The sequence below is a fragment of the Cervus elaphus genome, chromosome 7 (assembly GCF_910594005.1).
Source record: "Cervus elaphus chromosome 7, mCerEla1.1, whole genome shotgun sequence".
NCBI lineage: Eukaryota > Metazoa > Chordata > Mammalia > Artiodactyla > Cervidae > Cervus > Cervus elaphus.
The window spans coordinates 27,954,024-27,977,348 of NC_057821.1; the positions used below are offsets into that span (position 1 = coordinate 27,954,024).

General features: G+C 49.5%; 2 protein-coding genes across 9 annotated transcripts; one reads left to right on the forward strand and one right to left on the reverse strand.

Annotated features, from left to right (window-relative positions):
- Positions 1–84: 84 nt before the first annotated feature.
- MSH5 (mutS homolog 5) lies at positions 85–19,788 on the reverse strand. 7 transcript variants are annotated; one of them, XM_043907852.1, is made up of 25 exons: positions 19,685–19,788; positions 13,240–13,390; positions 12,846–12,969; positions 12,314–12,394; positions 12,071–12,133; positions 11,278–11,399; positions 10,984–11,093; positions 10,691–10,726; positions 10,284–10,366; positions 9,479–9,524; positions 6,384–6,522; positions 6,205–6,267; positions 4,336–4,464; positions 3,964–4,036; positions 3,694–3,803; positions 3,379–3,459; positions 3,067–3,154; positions 2,660–2,849; positions 2,428–2,554; positions 1,870–2,019; positions 1,429–1,503; positions 1,111–1,254; positions 787–924; positions 565–638; positions 85–339 (listed from the first exon to the last, which is right to left on the reverse strand). In XM_043907852.1, exons 2-25 carry the CDS (start codon positions 13,375–13,377, stop codon positions 228–230), a joined length of 2,496 nt encoding a protein of 831 aa, XP_043763787.1. In that variant the 5' UTR covers positions 13,378–13,390; positions 19,685–19,788; the 3' UTR covers positions 85–227. The 7 variants fall into 7 exon arrangements, with proteins under 7 accessions (XP_043763787.1, XP_043763788.1, XP_043763786.1 ...); XM_043907853.1 differs by lacking the exon at positions 19,685–19,788 and adding an exon at positions 19,053–19,176; XM_043907851.1 differs by lacking the exon at positions 19,685–19,788 and adding an exon at positions 13,800–13,934.
- CLIC1 (chloride intracellular channel 1) lies at positions 17,386–23,046 on the forward strand. Of its 2 annotated transcripts, none has more exons than XM_043907860.1 (6): positions 17,386–17,764; positions 19,898–20,007; positions 20,222–20,347; positions 20,500–20,606; positions 21,207–21,388; positions 22,653–23,046. In XM_043907860.1, exons 1-6 carry the CDS (start codon positions 17,726–17,728, stop codon positions 22,812–22,814), a joined length of 726 nt encoding a protein of 241 aa, XP_043763795.1. In that variant the 5' UTR covers positions 17,386–17,725; the 3' UTR covers positions 22,815–23,046. The 2 variants fall into 2 exon arrangements, with proteins under 2 accessions (XP_043763795.1, XP_043763796.1); XM_043907861.1 differs by lacking the exon at positions 17,386–17,764 and adding an exon at positions 19,417–19,562.
- Positions 23,047–23,325: the final 279 nt, after the last annotated feature.

The following is a 23,325-nucleotide window of genomic DNA, read 5'->3' on the forward strand; positions in this document are numbered from 1 at the left end:
GGTTCCTCTATAGACTGCTGCTTCCTGTTTCATCTCTTTCCTACTTGCTTCACTTTTTTTTGGCTGGTCTAAGAAAACAACAACTTTCTCCAAAATGAGCTTTATTATTAACATGAAACAGAATTTCCAGGGAAACTGAGAACTCTGGGTCTGAGGGAGGTAAGGAAACAAGGAGGCCTGGCAGTGTTCAGGGGTTTGGGACCTGGAGGAGGGCCCAGGAAGGACTCTCAGAGGATGGTGGTGGCAGCAGGCAGCACCTCCTGACTCATGAAAACGTCCAGGTCCAGGCTGGGATCTTCCAAATCCAGTTTCAGAAACTTATCTACTAATGTCTGGCAACTGAAGGGAGAGAAAAGAAGTGAGGTTTGGGGGAGGATGGATAACAGAGTCCCTGAGCAGAGGGGAGAGGATGCAGCACAGGAAATCCATGACCTTGAGAATTTAGGAATTTCAGGAAGAAACTGTGAATTGTTAAAGGGCAAAGAGGCTGTCTAAGTCCCTGGAGGGGGCAGAGGAGCTGCAGAATATGGACCCTGAGAACAAGGACCCAGGGCCTGCACTCACTTTTCCATTTGCTTCTCCTTTAGCAGCTCCTTGACAGGTTTGATGGGCTTTCCACTGCGGATCAAGTCCGAAACCTGGGACCAAGGAGGAAGGGGTAGGGGTGGGGTTGGGTATTGGGTAAGAGAAGAGAAAGTATGGGTCAGAAATTCCATGGGCCCAGAAATCCAGACCCCTGAGAGAAGCAGGGACAGTGAATGGAGGTGGTTGCTCTTTGGGCCCCACCTGCTTGCCTCGAGCAATGAGTTTCTCAGGAAGCCCAGCCTGCGCAGCTGTGTGGGAGGCGTGGCTGGCACAGGCAACACCTTCGCAAACTTGATAGAAGAAGACAAGGTCGTTCCCATCCTCACAGGTCTCCATGGTCTTCAAAGAGAATAAAAGAGGGCAGTGTTCAGTCATTCTGCTTCCTGCCCCAATACCCTTGGTCAGTCACTGTTGAGAGTAAGAAACGGGAAGGGACAAGGTCCCTGTTCTGATGCAGGAGCCAGTTCCCAGCTCTGGGAAATGCTCAGCCTCGGGGTCCTTGGGGAGCTGGGTAGGTCTCCTCACCAAGTACTGCACAAGCGGCCCCTGCGGCAGCAGCTGCAGCTGAACAAGGCTCAGAAAGTTGGTGGCCACAAAGACATTGGGACACGTGGGTCCGAGTGCCAGCCAGTGTCGGATCACGGCAGCCAGCAGCGCGAGCCCATCCACCTGCGAGGAGTGCAGGGCAGCGCAGGGTGAAGGTGTGGAGCCACAGGGCCCCGTGCGCCCCCTCTTCCTGCCGGGCCTTCCCCCCTCACGCCCACACACCCCTATTCTTTTCCAGAGGCCCAGCCCTCCCCTCCTGCTCCTCCGCCCTCCATTTTCCTCTCCTTAGTTCCTTACCGTGTTGGTTCCCTTTCCGAATTCATCCACAAGGACCAGCGAGCGCTCAGTGGCATTGTTCACCGCTTTCGCCACCTGCTGGGCACCCGGTGGATAAGGGAGAGTTTCAACATTCAAGGCCTGGCACTGAGTGCCAGTAGGCACTTTACTCAAGTGCCTACGAGTAAAGCTGCTTAAATACGTGTCCACCCTACCGAACTGCAAGTTCTTTAATGGCAAGACCCATGTTTTATTCATCCTTTCACTGACAACAGCGCGTCACACAAAGCCAGGGACTGGCAAAGGCTCATGGTATTGATTCTCCTGGTTTCTGAATTGGGTGCTCCCTGCCCCTAGCATAGAGAACAGGCAGCAGAAGGAAAGCTTTTTCTGTTCTGACCATTTTTCAGGGCTAGGGTTCCTTCCCCATTACCCCCTCCCCCAACCCTGCCTCCTCTTAACCTGGTTGAGGTCGATCATGAAGGTGGAAAGGCCAAGGGAGATGGATTCACAGCTGTGAATTCGGGTGAAGATGGCGTCTACTGCCCCAATTTCAGCTTCCTCTGCCGGCACAAAGCTGCCCACCAGGGCCATGAATGTGATCAAGCCTACCTGAATAAGGGAGGAGACAGGTACAGTGCCTGGTGGTATGGGCTGAGGTGAAGGTGAGGCTAATCTCAGGGGAGAATGATAGATCAAGATAGAGGGACACAGTTTAACAGCCCCTTCGGCTCACTTTAGAGTAAGTGAAAAGGGGCAGGAAGTAGGCAGAGGCATGCTTAGGAACCGTGTGGATCTCCTCAAGAGGTGGGAGAGGAGGATTCAGGTCAGAGGATGGTCATCAGCACACAGCCCTCCCTCAGGTAGAGAATGAGAACATGTAAGGGAGAGGGACAGCAGGTGTGAGTCTTTTCATGACACGTGGGGTCAGAGCAAAGTGGAGAAGAGCTGTGGGAACCTTGGTTGATTGGCAGGTGGGGGGTGGAGATGATGGAGAAGAGATTGCAGAGATTCATCTACCTGTTTGAGGTATATGCTCTTCCCTGAGGAGTTGGGTCCAGTGATGACTTTGACCCTCCCTGTGTCCCCCCCGCACTCTGCAGAGTTGGGCACGAAGGTTCGGGCACAGAGTTCCATCAGCGGATGCCTGTAGCCGGTGGAAAATTACCTTGCATGTGGCCTGTGGATCCAGAAGATGGGGCCTTTGGACCCCCCGCCCCGTGTCTATTCCTCCACCCATTTCTGTCCTCACCTGCCATTCTGGATTCGTACCCCGAGGAGCTGTGGGGAGTAACGGGGCCTTGAGTAGCCGTAGTCCCGGGCGGCACTGGCAAGAGCTAACAGGACGTCCAGGCGGGAGGCAAGGTCCAACACCCGGGTCAAGATGGCTGCCCGTGCCAGCACCTGGCATTGCAGCTGGTGCATCAGCAGAGTCTCCTGGTCTGGGGGCAGGGGAGGGAAGGAGCTGGTGTCAGCTCCAGGGGAGAGCAAAGCAGAGACAAAGAAGCCAGCAGACGAACCTAGAAACCATCTGAAATCCCAGAGATACTCAGAAAAGGCAGAGTCAGAGAGAGGGAGAGGGAATAGCAGGAAGGAAAGGAGCCTATCAGAATCACCTCCACGCTGCCCGGTCCGCTCCAGCCACTCGCTTCTCCTCACCCCGGATGTCACAGTGCAGGTCCCCCAGCAGTGCGTCCAGCTCCTTGGTTCGAGCACTTCGATAGTGCAGCTTCTCTTCTGAGAGGAACTGGGTACAAGGGTTCAAAGCTATTGGCTTTGCATCTCTCCATCCTCATCCTCTCTCACCCCACCCCAGCCCTGGCCTTGATTTCTTTCTCCTTTGTCTCAGAGCTGGTAAAGATACAACAATGAAAGAGGGATCCCACACTGGGCAGAGCTGATGGGGAAACGCCCTCCCTCAGCTGCTGATTGCCTTTCCTTATTGCCCCCTACAGAGGTCAAGGGTCTCACCATGAAGTCCAGACCTTCAATCTCAAAGTCACTGGTCTCCACCATGGAAGGCAGGCGGGGAATAGAAAGAAGGAAGCCGATCTGAGGAGAGTAAAGAAGAGATAAAGCAAGGAGTGATGCTCTGGGCACTTTCTTTATAAGTAGCCAGAGTCCCCTGTGTCCCCCAAATGTTTCCCTCAGGGACCTAAGCACCAAAAAGTGTTCATGTTCTTCTGATTTTTCCAGGAGTTTTCTTATCTATCAATGTGTCCTTCCTAAGCCTCATGTCTCCCTAACGCCCCCAGGGAGTGCACCACCCCTGCCTCCTGCCCTCACCAGAGGGATGTAGATGACACTGCATGAAGGAATCCGGGAGTCCAGATTCTCCAGCTCCTTCCGAGCCACCTCAGTGAGGAAACTGGGAAGTCCCATCAGTCTTCGTTTTTCTAAGAGCGTGGAAGACACGTGGATATCAAAAGTAAGGCTCCCGCCCTGGTTGCGATGATCACCCCCACTTGGAGGGGTCGCCTGCTAAGGACGGTACCCCATCGCGGGGCAGGTTCATGTTTCGGGGCTCAGGGGCCCATCCGTACACCTAACACTCACTCTCATCAATTTCAGGATCTATGTTGGGGAGGACCGTGAAGCGATTTTCAGCAAGGCTGCCCTCGAAGTCCACCTGAGGAGACAAGAAATCCAGGTTCTTTCCATCCAGCATGATCTCGTCCTATTCCTCACCTCTACCTGGGCCCCAACTTGCCCTTCAGTCCTGGCTTTAACCCTGACCCTCTAGGCCTTCAAGCACACCCCTGATGTCTGCCATCCCATCTTCTGGCCATCCAGCTGACCTCAGTGTCTCCCATGCATCCTCGTTTTCCACACCATATTCCCCAGAGCTCCCACCCGTTGCTCTCCATTATTTAGATCCATCTCTCCCCCCTAGTTTCCCAGGAGATCTGCCTCTTTCCTTCCACTCACCACTTTCCCAATGAGGCTGGCAATGTGGTGCAGGTCATCTGAGAACTCTTGGGCAATGTCCCGGAAGAGCTGAATGGACTGGGGCAGGGAGCGGCAGGCATCCCTCAGGCCCAGGGCACTGTACACTGTCTGTGGGAGAAATGGACAGAGGAGGGTGGCCCATACCCAGGCCGGGCTGAGGCGAGGGGACAGGGCTGGATGGAGAAGGACAAAGACCAATAGGAAAAAACATAATAACAGAGACAGAGGAGCTCTCAAAGACAAAAAAGAAACCAAGAGAAAATAGCATCTGCAAAATTCTTCACCAGGCATCACACTAAACTCTGAGACTCTGAAGACAACAAAGACAGCAGGGTCCCTTGTCCCACATGGGCTCTCAGTCTAGTGAGGAAGACAGACATATACCCAGAAGATTTAAAAATAAAGTGGTAGGTGCTTTGATAGAGATTTGTACAATGTCCCAAGAGAGAAGTTTGTACAGAGGAAGGAGAAGGAGAAATAGGGATATGAAAGGCAGAGAAGAAGCAGATAGGCAGTAGGGGCAATGCCAGCATTTGGGTGAGAGAGCACAAAGACAGGAAGGGTGAGAGTCACTGAGAGTTCCCAGCGTGAAGGTCAGTGACCTGGGGTGGCTGCTCTAACCAGGGATTAGATTGAGTGCACAGACCCAATCCAAAGGACATTTACTGAACCTTACTCTGTGCCAAAGGACATATAGAATATATAAATCAAAGGGCTTATAATCTAGCCCTGATGGAAACAAACAAGTAGCAAAAACAATGGCTACTCACAAAAAAGACTGATCAAATTGTGGAACTAACTAAAATTACTAAAGAAGTTCACAGAATAAGACTAACATGGGGCTTCCCCGGTGGCTTAGTGGTAAAGAATCCTCCTGCCAATGCAGTAGATACAGGTCTGATCCCTGGTCTAGGAAGATCTCACATGCCTTGGAGCAACTAAGCCCAAGTAACTGAGCCTGTGCCAGTGCACAGCTATTGAGTCTGTGCTCTAAAACCTGGGAGAGGTTTCCCAGGTGGCAGAGTGGTAAAGAATCCACCTGCAGTGCAGGAGATGTGGGTTTGATCCCTGAGTCGGGAAGATCCCCTGGAGAAAGAAATGGCAACCCATTCCAGTATTCTTCTTTTTTTTCATTCCAGTATTCTTGCCTGGAGAATCCCATAGGCAGAGGGGCCTGGTGGGCTACAGTCCATGAGGGTGCAAAGAGTTGCACGTGACAGAGCATGCATGCACGCACTAGAGCCTGGGAACCGCAACTACTGAAGCCTGCGCATCCTAGAGCCCATGCTCCCCAACAAGAGAAGCCTCTGCAATGAGAAACCTGCATACCATAACTAGAGAGTAGCCCCCACTCACCACAACTAGAGAAAAGCCTGTACAGCAAAGAAGACCCAGCAAAGCCAAAAATAAATAAATAATTTAAAAAACCATTACATTTAAGAGATGAATAGAAACCTAAATGAGATAATTGACAATAATATTAATTTTTAGGTAAGAAGTATTGTTCTTTTTAAAAAAATAATTTTCTTTTAGAAATCATATTGAAATATTTATGGGTGAAGTGATGTGATGGCTGGGAATTGCTTCAAAATAATCTAAGAAAAGGAAAGTGAGAGAAGAGATATGTGAAACAAGATTTGCATAAGTCAGAGTGTTAAAGCTACATGGTGGGTACATGAGGGTTCATTATATTATTCTCTTGAAAATTTTTTTGACAATTTCCACACTACAAAGTTTTTTTTTTAAGGTGTTGGGATAAAGTTGGACAGGGGGACAAGAGTAAAGAGGGTTTGGGACACATGCTGGGGGCTTAACCTGGATTTCTAGGTGCAAGAAGGGAGGTCTTACCTTGTAGAGAACCTGCCAGTCACTGACCTTGGTGTGGGACAACTTCATGCGTTTAAGAATCAGCTACAGTCAGACAAGGAGACAGTTGCTGGTTTCCTTCTCCCACTCTAATGGCCCTCAAGATGCCCACCACTCCTCAGCTTCCTTCCCCACCTCCCTGCCCCTCAACCCGGGCTCACAGGCACATTCTTGATGTGACCCAGCAATCGGTGCATCATCTGAGCCATGTCCAGATGCTGGGGTAACAGGAAAAACTGAATGACATCCAGACGGGAATTCAGTTCCCCCAGGTCCTGGGTTGGACGTGTGAACCACAGCCTGGAAGTGAGGGTTGGAGTGGGGAGACCAGAAATTACACCTGTTCTCATCAATGTCTTGACCTCAATTTGGGAAAATGTGCCCTTGGAGGGCCCTGGGGATGGTGGCAATGTGTATTGGTACGCATTGTAAGAACAGTGTCCTATCTATGCAGGTGTGTTTACTCACACCTACTGAAAATCTCTGGATATGAGCACGACTGTGACTGTGTATCTCGGTTGTGATGGATATGACCATGTGTCATTCCCTGTGGATACGTGATGGAGCTTTTCAATATTTTTAGAGGAAGAGCAGCGTGTTGAGCCAATTGAATTCCAACACTCTAGCTCTCTCTGCAGCTGAGTAGGAGTGATTCAGAAAGAGTTTGCATATCTGTATTTAGCTGTGAAATAGCACAGACATTCGTCTTTTCATGTCCTTCCTATGAAAGTATGTAACTGTTCCATGTAGAATGGTAAGTCCTCAATTCATATTCATAAGTCCTCAAGGTCATGCCTGCAGGGAAGAAAGCATTAGGTAGAGGTACTTAAAGAGCTTCACAACACTGTCTTGTTTTTAAACTGGCTAGTGGAAACACAGAGGCTTATATTATTATTACTACCTTTTATGTGGCTGAGCTATTTCCTGACAAATTAAATTATTATACAGAAATAAATGTCTCATCTGTGTTTCTCTAATTCAGGGAGAGTATCCCTATCTCTCTATGGCCATGAAGAGCAGTGAGAGTCTATAATGACCTGGGAGGCCACGGATTCTTTCCTGCATTAGAGCAAGCCATTAGGCATACCATTTTGTATATGAGTCAACCTGTGGAGACACTGGGGCCTAAGGATGTTTATCTCACACTGAGTCTATGGCCACTTATTCTTGGTTAGAACACCCTAGATTAGAATGAAATGGAGGACTCCTTTGGATTCGAGGGTGGGTTTCAGGCACCTCTGGTTCTTGGGCACAGGGGAGCAGAGGTGCCTGAGGCAGTGTAGGCCAGTCTGTGAATACCCTCCCCACAAGGAGAGCACATGGGCTCACCAGACAGGCTTCCTTATAAAACACCTGAGTGTCTCTGACTTATGTACTTTGAGTGCCTGGAGGTCTTAGTCGAGTCAGGCTCAAGTCAGTTGAGGTGATGAGGCCCTTAGAAGATAAGCAAATTGTCCAAAGTCATGCCACTAGTAAGAAGGACAGCTGGATTTCAAAACCAGACCTCCAGACTGCTTGGACATCACTCTTCAGAGCATACTGTGACAGTCACCTTCCAGGTTCCTTGTCTAGCTTTAGATCAGCTGGGCCCTTAGCTGATCGTCAGGTTGTGATTCTATGCCCTGTGGGGGTCCTATCTAGGGAATCTGCACTCTCCCTCACTTTTGATACAGTTCTCTTCTCTGAGAATTCCCTTCCTTTCATCCCTCATTGAGATTAGAGATCTGTACCTGAAGAACTAGAGAATGTAGGGGTAATTAAATTACCTCACCAATTATCTGGAGATGACTTCAGAGATAATCCTAAATTAACCTCCAAAAGATATAGATTGCAGAGCAGGTGGCATGGGAAAAGGATTTTGTACCTGCAGGCTAGGAAACAGTTAGGTTTCCTAACTGTTTAGAGATGATGTAACCAGTGTGCTTGTGTTCTACTTCATAGAGGGTTATGTGCTGAGGTAACAGGAATGTGCCATGGCATAGCATTCACTCACTTGCATAGAGGGCAAGTAGATTCACTAAGTGCTAATTCCAACCTGATATGATAGTGCAATTAAAAAACATAAATAAGCACTATGTGACCACACAGCAAGATGCATGCCAACACACTCAGAGGTGCCTGTGAAAGCTTCACCAAAAAGGTGATAGTTGGGTTGCACCTTGAAGAGGATTTAAGATTCTGACCAGTGGAGAACAGGGGAAAGACTTTCTAAAGGAAACAGGATAAATGTAGACTGGAGGGGGAATTCTCTGGTGGTCCAGTGGTTAAGACCACATTTTCACTGTGAGGGCCCAGGTTCATCCGTGGTCTGGGAACTAAGATCCTAAGTCTTGTGGCCAAACAGCAACAACAAAAAATAACCATATACTTGAAGAGATAAGCCTTGAAATTAAAACTGAGGGACCCTGAGCATCGTACTGCTAAAGATGAAAATCTTCATCCTATAGGTAATGAGGGAGCCTCCTAAGATTTGTCTTTTGTTTTTACTTAAGATTTAAAAAATAGGGGAGTGACATGTTCAGATTTCTGTTTTGGAATGACAGTTATTTAAGAATGAAGAATAGATTGGGGAAAAGAAGAGTTTAGAGGCAGAGACACCAATTTGAAGGTGAATGCAATGCTCCAGGTTAAAGATGAAGAGAGCCAGAATTAGAACAGAGGAAAGAGGGAGAAGGGAATGGCTGGGAGAGACATTTCAGGATAGAATCAATAGGTCTTAGTGAATAACTGAATATGGGGGGTGAGGGAGAAGCATCAACCCAAGGTTCAGAGCTTGAAAAGCTATATTGCCAGCAATGCCACTAAGCAGAAAAGGGAATGAGGAAGTAAGAACAGGGCCAGTGGGCATAGGTTTGGATGCTCTGAGTTTGAGCTTCCTGTGGAAATTGCAGGTGGTAATGATGGGCAAAAGAGCATTCCACGTTTGGAGCTCAGAACTAGCGATACTAATTTGAAAGTCATCAGAGAACAGCTCACATCTGAAGTATGTTTTTAATCATTAAAGATATTACCATGTGTACACTACTGTCCTGTGATTGTGTTTCTGCTGCGAGTACGTGTGAAAGTCCGTGTGTCATCAATGGGTTTGTATGTATCTGTGCTGACAATGTAAAATGAGAGTAACATACCACATGGGGTCATTGTAAGGACTAAAGGCATTTAGCCAGCATTTGGGAAAGGGCAGCTGTTTTCATTACTGTTAAGGGTGGTGTGTTTGAGGCTATAGGCGGCATGCACATGTGTGACCCTTGCTCACCTGAGCAGCTTCTCTCCCCACTTACAGCGGCATCTATTGAGGATTCCTGTTGGGGTAGGAAGTGAGCCTGTTACAAGCAGGGACAGAGAAAGGAATGTATGGATGTGTCTAAGCTGAGGCATCAGGGTCAGAGGTTTGGGTGTTGGGCTGGCTGGCTTGGGGGTTAGTCCCCAGATACAGGACACAAAGGCAGCCAAAGCCAGCGTCTGGCCACAAGTCTGAGCCGGGATTACCTTACATGGGCCTGCGGGAGGGAATAAGCACTCATAGGGACACTCAGCCAGAAAAATATTCAGAGTAGGCACAGTTAGACTCACAAAAAGCCCAATACATACACGTAAACATTAGATCCAATCCACTGAGATGCACAGTGAAACCACATGGATACTTGGGTGATGTCCCCAACACAGCCTAAAGCCTGAGACAACTGTAAGAGATACGACTCTATGCAAAACAAACACAAGAGTTATGCAACTACATAACTCTCCACTATACATAGGGTCTCCCAAAGTCCCTAGACAGGTACATCACTAGTACAAATATTCATACAAATCCAAGGAATAAAGACGGAGTTGGTAAAGTAGGGAATGATATGCAAATGACATGGGACAACTATACTGGACAAGGCTTCGGGGAGACGCCCAAGCTCAGGAAGGGAACAAAGAAGATAATAAAGCTGGACTAGAGCGGAAGTGACAGCTGGCAGTGGGGTAAAGTGGGAAGAGAGGGGCTGGGATCCGTCTCTGGAGGCAGCTGCTTTTCTGGCAGGCCTGTGCAGTGTGGGACGAGGGACAGGCACACCTACCAAACAGGCTGAGCCCCTCCTTGAGTCCGCTGGCCACTTTGTACACCGAGGGGTGAGACTCACTCTTAAATATCTGCAGAACGCTATCAGGGAGAAATTAGGGTCATTTGGGTTTTTAAAGGTGATTGAGAAAATGGAATGGGGATTGGGAACCCCTCCTGAGATCAAGTCTTGATGTAAGGTTGTCCCTCATGGCTCTCTGCCTCAGTTTCTCCCTTTAGAAAAGGAGGGTAACACCTTTGTGTTTTTCTTCTTCTCTCCTCTCAGCCCCCACTTCTCTTTCCTTCAGGGAGAGAAACCTTAATAGGCCCAGGATTAAAGAAACTGAAGCCCCATTAGGATTATTACAGCATTAAGCTTAATCCTTCTCCCTCCCCAAAGATGACAGCCTGCCTCCATCTCCTTACCTGTAAGTGTCTTGATCTATGCTCACCAGATGGGTTCTGAGGGCAGAAAACAAGCAGAAAGGAAGGTGGCTGGGGCATGAGAGATCTGAGTTTATTCCTAAGTCCCACCCATTTAGCCCTCCTTCGAGAAGACGGTCTCAGTTTTCTCCCCAGAGCTCCACACCCTCTCAGGAACCCTGTGTGTCCTGAAGCACTTTACCAGATGGGTCACTGCCACCACTCCCCAATCTGCCTTACTTTCCAGGCCTCCCAATTCCACCTTACTTTGGTTGAGGTTAGGGTAAGTCACCTACAACACAAATTTCTTAAAGCCTAGGATAGGAACGCTGACGTTATAGTCTTCTAGTTCAACCCCGATTCTTCTTCGACCCAGGAACTTGAGCAGTCCTCCAAGTGCTCGAACCTAGGAGGAGATCAGTAGTGGAGTTGGGCTAAATCCCAGTTTCTTGGTGGCTAGACAACACGGGAAGAACTATTATTTTCCAGGACTGGGCTAGTACCTCCAGGACTCAACCCTGGTGTCCAGGTGCTTGTGCCTTTTTCTAATCTGCTACATCCCAGCCCTTATCTCCCAAGACCCATCTCACCATGAGGAGGGAGTCAAAGGGGATGATGGAGGAGAGGAAGAGGATTTTCTCGGTGGTGGTCATGGAGTCTGGGATGAAGGAGTAGTTTCCAGAAAGGAGGCGCTGTTTGCTTATCTCCAGGCCTATTTTGAGGGGGGAACAGGAGGGAAAGATCTTGTAGCCCCAGTCTTATTTTAAGAATGAGAAAACAGAGAGATGATGTGGTTTGCCAAATTAACACAGGCAATTAGTGGAAAGCTGAGACAAGAACCAAATTTTAGACTCTCTCTTTAGTCTACACATAAAGACGTTTGGCTGGGAACATAAGCTGAGAAAGATAAATGGCTCAGGCGAGTAAGATATCTATCTGGAATTGGGGATTCTGGGTCAAAAAATCATATTAATAGAGGAATTTAGGATAGAACATTCCCTGTCCTTTTTACAAACCTGGGAAGATAACGGAAGTGCCTTCTAGATCAACAAGGTAACTGAGGCAGTGCTTTTTTTTTTTTTTTTTTACTAAGGAGAAAATGGCTTTGGCTTAAAGGGGAAAATGCTAACAATCAAAACTGACCAAAAAATGCTACCACGCCCTCTTTCAGGGAGGGCCCTTATCCCTAAACAAGCCTACACTGCAGGTTATTAAAGGTAGGTATTAGGAGAGATCGTGGGGAGACTGGTCATGGGGCCTGAAGAACATACAGGTTTAGAATGAGACAGGGCTGAGAGGAGACCTCTGATGATGAAACTGGAATTAGGAGAAAGGGTCACATAACTGGGATGGGGGTGTGGGCAAAGCAAAAGGGAGAGATACCAAAATCCACATTTGGTAAAAATATGATTTCGGGTCTCTTAGGCTCCCTGTGCTCTTGGGAGGCTGTAAAGGAAACAAAGGGCCATCAGTCTGTACATCATAGTCCTTTTGCCTCTTTCCCATCTTCCCTCTCACCCAATTCTGATCTCCACACTGTAGCTCCCCACAAGACCCTTTAATATCTGGAACATTCTGTAATTTTGTCCTTCCCCATTTTTCCTCTTTTCCTTTTTCAGTCCTTACCAAGCTTCCCCAGAAACCGAGTCATATTCTCATCCTGTTTGGCACTTGTAACAACAGACCGGGGATCGATTTCATCCAGAACTTGGAAGGAGAATGGAGAGCAAATGCGTTCAAGGATCTTTATCTCGACTAAAAGGGAACCTGTAACCCTCCCTTTGTTATCTCCCTTCACCCCTCAAAAACTTATTTCCTCCAAGAGCAGGGAGGGCCCCCCACATTGGGAGCTGAAGTAGGAGTCACATATGAGATTAGAAAAAGAAAGAGCAGTTAAGACTGATGGGGTAGTGGGAAGGAAGAGGGGTGCCCATGAGATTATCACTGGACTGTAAACTCCTAACGGACAGACATGACTGATTTGCCCAGGACTATATCTCCAGCACCTGATATATTTGTGAATAATGAGATGAATTCCTGAAAACAATAAAGGGAGCCTCTAGGAGTCAACTAGTAAAATAGACTGAGACAGGTAAGGCCCTATGAATGAAATACACTTCCAGTGCCAGCATAGGGGAATTCCTAGTTCTGTCCTCACCTCTTTGGAGCAGTTTGAGGCTCTCGTGGTCTGGGGCATCTGGCATAAAGTGGATGGTGGAGTCACTAGTATCATAGTAGGCAATGCCCAGGTATCCTGAATTCCACAGGACACACAGATGAATCTGTCGGGCAAGGAGGAAAGGAAACTAATATTTGACCCACTGACAAGTACAGGGTTGGGCCATGTCTTATTTAATTTTAATTATTTTATGTACTCTCAGAGATAGGTATCAACACCCCCATTCAGTAAATGTGAAATCGACACTCAGCGGAGGGAAGTGACTAGCCCAGGTCTTCGCAGACCCTTTATATTCTAACAACCAGGCGTTCCAATCAATTTCCAGCTCTGTCGAGCTCCTGCTCCTCCAACAGCGCCTCTCCCCCTACAAGACCTCAGCAGGCTCCTCCTCTTCCTCCTCCTCGGGCTCCCGGGGGCCCGGCACTGAAGCCACGGTGGGGAAGCTGGCAGAGGCCTCCCCGGGTCCTGGTCCGTTCGGCGTCCTGGCTGGGGTCGCTGCTACCGAGGCCATGGCTTTGGAGGCTCTGTGGATGCAAAAAAATGAAGACAGTTCTGGAGCGAGAGCTCACTTGCTAGGTGGGGGTAGCGGGGCGCGCAGAAGCAAATTCACTGAGAACTACTGGGAAACGGCTGAGGGGCAAAGCTGCGTGGGCCTTCGAGAGCTGTGGTTACAGGTGTAGGACATTTGGAGGGGCGACTTTTCCAGTATTTCACTGTAGCACAGACTGTGGAAAACACCACTCGCTCCCCCTCATCCCTGTGACGCGGAGGTTGTGTTTCGGGGACGGTCCTGAGCGTCCTTTGGGCGGCGAGTTTTACACGGCTCCTCACTCCCCTCCTGCCAACCAAGCCCCCAAGATCACAGTCTCACGATCTTGGCTTCCCTGACCCGGATGCAGGAAACTCGCGGCGTTTTCCCGCCTTTTCAGTCACCTGGGTCGCGACGTGCGCGACACCTCGTCACTAACAGCCGCGGACCAGCGGGACCGGTGCGCCAACACGAAAGCCTGGTGCGCGCGCACATGCCCCGCCTCCTTAGCCGCTATTGGTCGAAGAAACCCGGATCCTACCTAGAGATCCAACAGAGTGAAAGGGAGAAAAGGACCCCAGAGAAGGCTGGATGATGATTGGCCTATTCGCATACGGGGCGTTGCCAGAAGGTTCAAACTTCCCGCCCTCTGCCGTTGCCTAGCACCCGCGCCTCAGGCCCTCAGGCCTTCTGGGCTTTGACAGAGAGCCTGTGAGAAAGGTTCTTAGCAGAACTGGAGCCCGAGCCCCACCCCCACCCCATCCCGCGCAGCGGGTCTAGGGACTTCGGGGAATCTGCAGACAGGACCGACCTTAAAGGAACAGAAGTGCACTTTTTTTTTTTTTCTGGAGAATGGAGATAAGCAACATTAATTCAACCTATGCCAACAATCTAAGTTAATATTTATAAAGAGCTTAGACCAGTGCCTGGCAAACACAGTAAGAGCTTCCTGAGTGTTTTAAATAAATAAGCTGAAATAAGAAGCTAGGCTCCTATCTCAGCCCACCTCTGCTTGTTTCCTGGGTGCAGAGTATGATCGCTGCCATAGAGGCACCACAAGGCGTAATTAATAATTTCGGCGCCCCACGAGAAATTGGAAATATTCGAATTTCACCAAATTCTGGCAGAGAGAAAAAGAAAAGAAAGAAAGTGAAGTCGCTCAGTCGTGTCCAACTCTTTGAGACCCCATGGACAGTGCCTACCAGGGCTCCTCCGTCCATGCGATATTCCAGGCAAGAATACTGGCAGAAAAAAAAAAAAAAAAGAATACTGGCAGAGAGAAGTAGACCTAATAAAAACACCTACACCCCTACAAGCACATGCCCCTACCCTTACACACACACACACACAGACCCCTAAGAATAGAAGAATGTTATTCATTCATTCTGGGCCAGGTGGTGGAATCAAAGCAGGTGACATAAGTTCCTACTCCATGAGCCTAATTTTTGAGTGTGTATATGAGGGGAGGAGAAACAAGAAGATCGAGAGACCAAAATTAAGTTTATATAATTTTATAATTATATTATATAATTTTAAGGGACTTCCTGGTGGTGCAGCAGCTAAGATTCAATGCTCCCAGTACAGGGGGTCCAGGTTGGATCCCTGGTCAGGGAACTGGATCCCACATGCCACAGCTAAGAGTTCACAGGCTGCAAGTAAGGATCCTGTGTGCCACAACTAAGACAAGGAGCAGCCAAATACATATCTATTTTTTAAAAGTCTCTTGAAATACATCTTCACCCCCAGGTTGTTCTGGGTACTTTGAGATGCAGAGATTCCCATTGAAGCACTTAGGAAAGATGGTGGGGGTAAAGTGGTTCTGCTAACTAATAAATGGAAAATCTCCTCTAGTGAGAAAGGTGGAGGAGTGAGTTAAAGACTAGGTTAATGGTTACCCCTGGCAAATTGTTGAGCAAGGGAGCTATGGAAACCTGGAGGAGGCCAGGTGACAGCTCTAAGGAGTGTCGGGGGAGGGACACACCTTCCAGTCTGGGGTGGGAAGAGATTAGGGACTGGTTTACCAAGCTGAGGAAGGGGAGGAAGTGGAAAGAGAAGCCTGGAGAAGTAAAGGGGAGAGACTGAAATAGGAGAAAAGCAGGGGCAAGGAGATGGAGATAGGAGGGAAACTTCTCTGAGGCAGGATTAGGGGGGTGTAGCCCCTGACTTCAAACCCATGAGACACTGATGGATGGTACCAGGAGAGGGCAACATTACCTGTCACCTGAGAAGTTAAGGAAAAATACTTTGTGGGCAGCCATGCCAGCTAGCCAAAGTCAATATTGATGATCAAGGCAGTTCTAGTTATAAAAACTGTAGGAGAGAAAAAGAGAGGCAGGGGAGAAGCTGCCAAACCCGTTTGAGCTCAGGACTGGCCCAGTTTGCCTGAGGCTTCTCCCAGAGGGGAGATTTTTGTGAGGCAGATTCTGGTGGACATGGACCAGCTGGAGCAGAAAAGGACCCTGGGATGTAGTGCTGCTTTGACCTCCTTCTTCAGATGGAAGAGGTCATGTGTGCAGGTTTCAAGGGTCACTTTGGAGGAGATTCCCCTCAACGAACAAATATTTGTTGAATCGTTCTACATTCTTCTGTTGAAGGAAAGTGAAAGTCACTCAGTTGTGTCCGACTCTTTGCGACCCCATGGACTATACAGTCCATGGAATTCTCTAGGTCAGAATACTGGAGTGGGTAGCCTTTCCCTTCACCAGGGGATTTTCCCAACCCAGGAATTGAACCCAGGTTTCCAACATTGCAGGTAGATTCTTTACCAGCTGAGCCACAAGGGAAGCCCAAAAGAGAACAAATATCAAATATATCCCCTCTGTGAGGAGGACAGAGAAAGGCCTTCCTCCAGGGAAGAGAAAACCCACAGAAGAGGAAGCATGAGAGGAAACCACTCACTAACTGCTGGTTCTAGCACCTCTCTTCACTCCATCCGCTCCTCCCCCAACTCTCTCCTGTTCTTTAAGTTTCAAGCCCTGTTTTGCTCCTATATCCTTGATTTTCTGAAACTCTAGGTGTCTTGTTAGACAGAGGGTAGTAAGGAAGAAAGAGATGGCTGAATAGGACAGAGATTCAAATGTGGAGGCTGGCATATGTCCTGTTTGGAGAACATATTTTGGGGCTATTTTTCAGCAGATCATAAAGAGTTTGATAGAGCCTCCAAAATCAAGGGTATTGGGGAGGGAGGGAGAGAACTATTCTTCCTCTGTCCTCTCTACTTCTTTATTTGTGTCCCTAAGGACTCTGCTGACACTGTCTTGTCTGATTTTCACCTTTTCCCCCCACGATAGGACCAGCTACCACCAGCCCAGTAGGATCAGTGCTGCTCTACTCTAGGGCTACAGTAACCCCATGCTTTCCTCCTCATCTCCAAGGCAACCTGTCACTGAGAAAAGGGCAAAAGGCACAGCAAGGAGCTCCAGATGGGGGGCAGAAGTGGAAGCATTAAAGCTGAACAGGCTTCGTGGCTGATTCATGTCAATGTATGGCAAAGACCACTACAATATTGTAAAGTAATTAGCCTCCAACTAATAAAAATAAATGAAAAAAAAAAAGCTGAACAGGCTGCTGAATGGGAGAGGACCTCTCCCAGCGATGAGGCCCCTGGGCTCAGCTTCCTGTTTCCCCAGCACAGGGCCTGTTATCTCCCCTCCCCAACCCTGCCCTACTTTTCACCACTCTCTTCCCTCAAACCCAGCTTCCACTTCCAAGTCCCTCTTGCGGACCACAGTCCTAGCAACCCAGAATTGGGAACTGGAGTCCGGAAGAAACTTGGAGAAAGGAATAAAGGACCAGTTTTCCCTTCTATAATTCCCTTTCTGGGCCCTCGGGGACGTGCTCAAGCAGTGTCAGATTTCTTGGGTGAGGGTGGAGTGGGAGTGTCCTCTGATTAAGCAAGCAGGGAAACTGAGGCAGAAAAAAAGTCCCATGATCAAGGAGACTGGCAGGGACACAAGGCATTTTCCCGAGACTCATCTCAAACCCCCTCCCCCATCATCAGGGAGACCCGAGGCTCACCCCTCCGGGCCCACTCCCTAGGTCGTCGAGTTCCGCCCCCCGCCCGTCCCCTCCCCAGGTTCGGGGCGGGGCGGTCCGTGAGTCAGCTCCCAGATCTAGTCCGAGAGCGGGTAGAGCTAGAGCCGCTGGGTGTGGAGTACGCTGGACTGGTGGAGAGGCCGCGTCTGGAGTGAGCGGGTCTGATCAGGCTCGTGTGGCGCTGAAGGGCCAGCCCTAGGTCTGGGGGAGAGAATCTCTTCTGTGAGACCGCCTTCCCTGCCCGGCCCCTCCCAGTTCCCCCAGCGACGGCCGCTTCCTGGTCCCCGTCGCAACCATGGCTGAAGAACAACCGCAGGTCGAATTGTTCGTGAAGGTAAGAACACCTTCTCCCTCCTCGGCCCCCCTCCAAGTTCCTGGAAGCCAACTCTCACTTTTCCCCAGCTCCAGCCTCCACTCCCACTCCCTTTCCTCTTTGATTCCCACCCCCAGCCCCACGTGCAATCTTTAGAGTGGGGGGGGGGGGGCGGGAGGGTTGGGAGGCGAAGATAATGTGCGCGCCTAGAGAAATCTAGGCTCAACCCTGAAAAGTTTGTAAAAGTGCAAGTTTCCAGCAGCCTAAAGGACAAGAAGATAGAGAAAAGGGAGGGTTCCCAGGAGTTGAGAAGATTGACGGAGTGGGGGTGAGGGAACAGCTGATAAGAGACAGAGAGAGAAGGGGCCAGCCGGAAACCTAACAAGGTTTGGGTGGGACCGAGGGAAACAAGCCGGAAACCTAACAAGGTTTGGGTGGGACCGAGGGAAACTTCAGGATAAGGGTCCTACAGAAAGATCAGAGGGTGAGGCACATGGTGGGGGAGACTTGGAGGGGTGTGTGTGTGGGTGTGTGTATGTGGCGGGGGAGGTTTCAAGGAAGAGGGTGTGGTAGGCAGGTCTGGGAGTGGGACCAAGTGAACTGGGAAGAATTGGTGGGGTGGAAGGAGACAGCAGAGTGGGAGTGGAGTTCCAGAAGCTGGCGTGGGGGTCAGAGGTGGGGGTCCAGAGGTGATGGGGTCGAGAACCAATGTCCTGGGGTCTTGGAGAAGCAAGAAAAAGGGTGGTGGCGGGGAGATGAGAGTTGAGCAGTGGCTACCTCGAGGGTAGATGGGAAGAGAGAGCAGGAGAAGGAGCGCTTAGGGCGTGTAGGGTTTGGGGGTTATAGAAACGAAAGAAAAAGAGCCGTCCCAATTCTGTCCTCTCCGTGGGTGTTGATGAGGAGAGGTGGTCCCAAGATATTTGCATATCGAAACCTCAGGCTGCCGCTTCTGCCGCGCTGCCTTCCGCACTAGACTTGCATTCTCTCGCCTCTCCAGACCCCTTCTCTGTGCTCCTCCCTCCCTTTAGCGACCTCCCCCTCCGTCTGTATCTCCTGGCTCGCAGTCTCCCCACCCTTCACTTTCCTGTCTCCTTTCCCTCCACTTCCCCTCTTTTGTTCCTCCAGCCTTTGTTTGTCCCAGCCCGTTTCTCCCTCTGCTTTATGCCAGGGCTTCTCAGGCGGCCATTCCCTCTCCCTCAGTCGTGCCGGGGTCCGCCCCCTTAGGTGTGGTCCCCACCTCACTCTCACTCTTGCCTCAGGGGCTATTTTTACTCTTGGGTGGGGCTGCGCTGCAGAGATTCCAGCCTACGTGAGGAAGGTTATCAGGAGCCAGGGGACTTGCTCTGGGAGACCCCCCCCCTCCCCTGGCAGTGCCCAGGGAAGAGGGAGGTGGCATTGTCTGCCCAGGCCTCAGCCTCACAACTCCCTGCCCCCACTGCTTGCCAGGAAGGAAGCTGCTGAGACCCAAGACACAGTGAGATGAATCACCCTCAGCCTAGGGGGAGGTGTCCGTTGGGGGATGAGGTCAGGGATTAGAGAGCAGCCCCCCTCTACAAGGCCCTCCACACCTCGAGGGTGAGGCTCTGAGCCCCTTGACTCCCCACCCAACTGCTTGGGTAGTGTATAGAGAACCAGAACTCTTGCTTCCAAATCCCCGCCCCACCTCTCCTGTCTTCAGGCTCTACTTCCTTCAGGAATCCAGGCCTCTAGCCGACACTGCAGGCTTCAACAAAGGCCCTTTCTAGGCTCTATTTCGTGGGTCGATGTGAGAATTAAATGAGTTATGGCATGTAGAATGCTTAGAATAGCACTGAGAAAGGTAAATACGTCTGCCCCCGTTAGTCTTCCCTCTCTAGGGTCTAGCTCCTCCAACTTCTCCAAAATCCATTCCCTGGGCCTTCCTCCCATTGTCCTCAGTTCTCTAGGAAACGAGAAGCTTACCTTTGCAGAAGATATTCTTAATGATCCGTCTTAGGTTTGACCCAGACCAGAGAGTGCAGAGCCCAGTTATGTGGGGAACTTTTACCAGTGAGACTGAGTATGTGTCATGACTAGGCAGAAAGCAGCCAAGTCTGGGAGTAGGAAATGTAGAGAACAGCCTCAGGATGAGTGGGGTACACCAGGCCTAACCTTGGGCTGGGGCTTCCTTTCCAGGCTGGCAGTGATGGGGCCAAGATCGGAAACTGCCCCTTCTCCCAGAGACTCTTCATGGTGCTTTGGCTCAAGGGAGTCACCTTCAACGTCACCACTGTTGACACCAAGAGGTAGGCCCACTTCTCTTCCTCTAAACCCCTCTTTTTTTTTTCTCTAAACCCCTCTTACGTGCACACAGGTGCACACTCATTCACCTGAGTCCTTCCATCCTGAACCATTCCCCCCGCCCCTCCATCTGAAGCCCCTCTCCCACCTCCCTCCATCTCCCCTTTCTGGGTCTCCCTAACCCCCTTTTCCGGTCCTTACGCCTGGTCTCTCCTCCAGGCGGACTGAGACGGTACAGAAGCTGTGCCCAGGAGGGCAGCTCCCTTTCCTGCTGTATGGCACCGAAGTGCACACAGACACCAACAAGATTGAGGAATTTCTGGAGGCTGTGCTGTGCCCTCCCAGGTAGAGGGGAACTTGGAATGGGAAGTGGGGGAGCTGGGAGACTCTGGGAAAGAGGGGTTGAAGAAATGGAAAACGGGGATGGTGGTGGGGCTAGGGCAGGCGAGCTGAGGCTCCTCCTCGGAAGATATCCAGTTTCTCCCATTGGCTTTTAGGTACCCCAAGCTGGCAGCTCTGAACCCTGAATCCAACACAGCTGGGCTGGACATATTTGCCAAATTCTCCGCCTACATTAAGAATTCAAACCCAGCACTCAATGACAGTGAGTCTTGTGGGTCAGAGGCCTGGGTCCTAGGAGGAATGGAAAAGATCTAGGGATTAGGGACACCTGGACATTCAGATATCAGGGAGATGGAGCAGATATTGGCAAACCTTACTTCAATTAAAAAATAATAGCGACTCTAGATCCAGATGACTTGAGTACAAATTCTGATAGCTGTGAGCCTTCGGGGAATTCATTTCACTTCTCTGGAAATCTATTTTCAGATCTATAAAATGAGGATAATACATACTTCCCCGGTTGATGTGAGAATTAAATGAGTTTTTGTATGTAAATTGCATAGAAGAGCACAGAGAGGGACTTCCCTGGCGGTCCAGTGGTTAAGACTCTGTGCTTCCAATGAAAGGTGCGTGAGTTCGATCCCTGGTCGGGGCACTAAGATCCCACGTGCTTTGCAGTGCGGCCAAAAAAATAAAAATAAAGAATTATAAAGATATTTAAAAAAAAAAGGAAGAGCACAGAGAAAATGAAACACATTAGTGTTAGCTATTATTGTTTTGGACTTTCCTCACCCCCGCCATGGACCTTCTTGGACTTTTGTCGATCTTCTGATGTTCTTACCAACTCCCTTCTCTTGCACAGACCTGGAGAAGGGGCTCCTGAAAGCCCTGAAAGTATTAGACAATTACCTGACATCCCCCCTCCCAGATGAAGTAGATGAGACCAGTGCTGAGGATGAGGGCATCTCTCAGAGGAAATTTCTGGATGGCAATGAGCTCACTCTGGCTGACTGCAACCTGTTGCCCAAGCTCCACATAGTACAGGTGAGTAGTGATTGTGGGAGGAGTAGGTGGGAAGTGGGATGACTCTTTAAGGGGCTCCCATGAAGGCTTCCCATGACAACCACTCCAAAAGTGGTTTCTTTCTGAGAGTGGTTTCCAATGGCAGACACCACCCTATTCCTTCTCTGCTATCTTTGCTGGCAAGACCACTGCTTGGGAGAATTAATTACGTTCCACGATGCAAGGTGTGGGTGCAAACAGACTGAGAGTAACACATCCCAGTACTGCTTTCAAGAATGCTCTTCCTGTCTCTATCGTTGCCAAATCCCCAGATCAGACAGACCAGGCTTTTCCTAAAATCAAAGTTTTAAGTCTGTTGTTTCAGTCTCCACTTCCTCTTGTGGAAGATGAAAACTGCTGGTTCCCTTGTTTTTGTCACAGCTCAAAGCTATGGTTTAGTTTGTGAAACGTGGGCCCAGTGTCATTCTGCTGCAGAACTGTGTATTGAAAATCTCTGTATTTATTTATTTGACTGCACAGAGTCTTAGTTGTAGCATGAGGGACCTTTGATCTTGGCATGCTGCAGGTAAGTCCCTGCCTGCAAAGGATTTGAAATCTAGCTGAGAAAATAACTTTCACATGAAAGTTAATAATATATGATTAAAAGCCAAATGACAAGTAGACAGAAATTGCTGTGGAAATTTAAAAGAACTTTATGGTTTGTGAATTATATCTCAAAATCAAGAGGAGAAAACAAGCACCATGGACTAGGGTGATCTGAAAAGGGGCTGGTTATAAATGGCCAGGATTTCAGTAAGTGGAGAGAAAGGGTGAAGGCCTTACTAGACGAGAGTTAAGATGACTGCAGGTGATCATGTGGGAGATGAGTCATAAGGACTGATGTTGAAGCTGAAACTCCAATACTTTGGCCACCTGATGCAAAGAGCTGACTCATTTGAAAAGATCCTGATGCTAGGAAAGATTGAAGGCAGGAGGAGAAGGGGACGACAGAGGATAAGGTGGTTGGATGGCATCACCAACTCAATAGCCATGAGTTTGAGTAAACTCCGGGAGTTGGTGACAGGGAGGCCTGGCGTGCTGCAGTCCATGGAGTCACAAAGAGTCGGGACTGAGTGACTGAACTCTACTGAACTGAAGAGTCATGAGAAAAGAAACCGGGTAGCGGACTTGCTTAAATGCCTGGATTTTATCGTGTAGGCTGTGGGATAAGGGAAGGACCAAGGGCATGGCAGCTGGTGTGACTTCCCTGAGGCTAACCTATTGGTCCTCCTTCCCGCACCCCTAGGTGGTATGTAAGAAGTACCGGGGATTCTCCATTCCGGATGTGTTTCGCGGAGTGCATCGATACCTGCGCAATGCCTATGCTAGGGAAGAGTTTGCTTCCACCTGTCCAGATGATGAGGAAATCGAGCTGGCCTATGAGCAAGTGGCCAAGGCCCTCAAATAAGGCCCTTCCTAAGGCTCCCTGGCCCCCCTCCATTTTCTCCACAAAGGCCCTGGGTGGTTTCCACATGCTACCCAACGGACACACTCCAAAATGGCCAGTGGGCATAGAATCCTGGAGCAGCTGTGCAGGGTTTGCTGGGGGCGATGAGAAGCAAGGATGGGGGATCTGCGAGAGATTTTTGTTGTGGGGTGGGTTGGACAATGTATTTCAGTAATAAAATATAGAATGACAATCTAGTGTTTTTATACAAAACGAGGGCTTGAAGTGTGAATAACAAGGAAAGAGTAGGTCAATGACCTTGACCTCCTGGCAGAAACCAAGGAATTTAGAAGAGGGGTGCTTGTGATGGGCTGCCATTTTTATGTGTAGGTCCACGATAGTGCTATCTTGGGCTCCATGCCGCATTTGCAGCCCAGCCGCCGGGGCTGGCCTGATCTGGGTGGGTCTGGGCAGCGATCTTGGGGCGGGGCGGAATTCCGAGAAGGGGGGCGCGCAGTCGGGGTGGAGTGGG

What these genes read in the sequence shown, in the direction of transcription:
- MSH5 (XM_043907852.1), bottom strand. Translation starts at nt 13,377, where the DNA reads ATGGCCTCGGTAGCAGCGACCCCAGCCAGGACGCCGAACGGACCAGGA. An exon ending in TGGGGAGAGAAGCTGCTCAG is followed by an intron (nt 6,523 to 9,478) that starts GTGAGCAAGGGT and finishes CCTCACTTCCAG; the next exon opens with GCTGTGGTTCACACGTCCAA. An exon ending in ACTGGCAGGTTCTCTACAAG is followed by an intron (nt 4,465 to 6,204) that starts GTAAGACCTCCC and finishes TTTCTCCCACAG; the next exon opens with ACAGTGTACAGTGCCCTGGG.
- CLIC1 (XM_043907860.1), top strand. Translation starts at nt 17,726, where the DNA reads ATGGCTGAAGAACAACCGCAGGTCGAATTGTTCGTGAAG. An exon ending in ACCACTGTTGACACCAAGAG is followed by an intron (nt 20,008 to 20,221) that starts GTAGGCCCACTT and finishes TCTCTCCTCCAG; the next exon opens with GCGGACTGAGACGGTACAGA. An exon ending in GCTGTGCTGTGCCCTCCCAG is followed by an intron (nt 20,348 to 20,499) that starts GTAGAGGGGAAC and finishes ATTGGCTTTTAG; the next exon opens with GTACCCCAAGCTGGCAGCTC.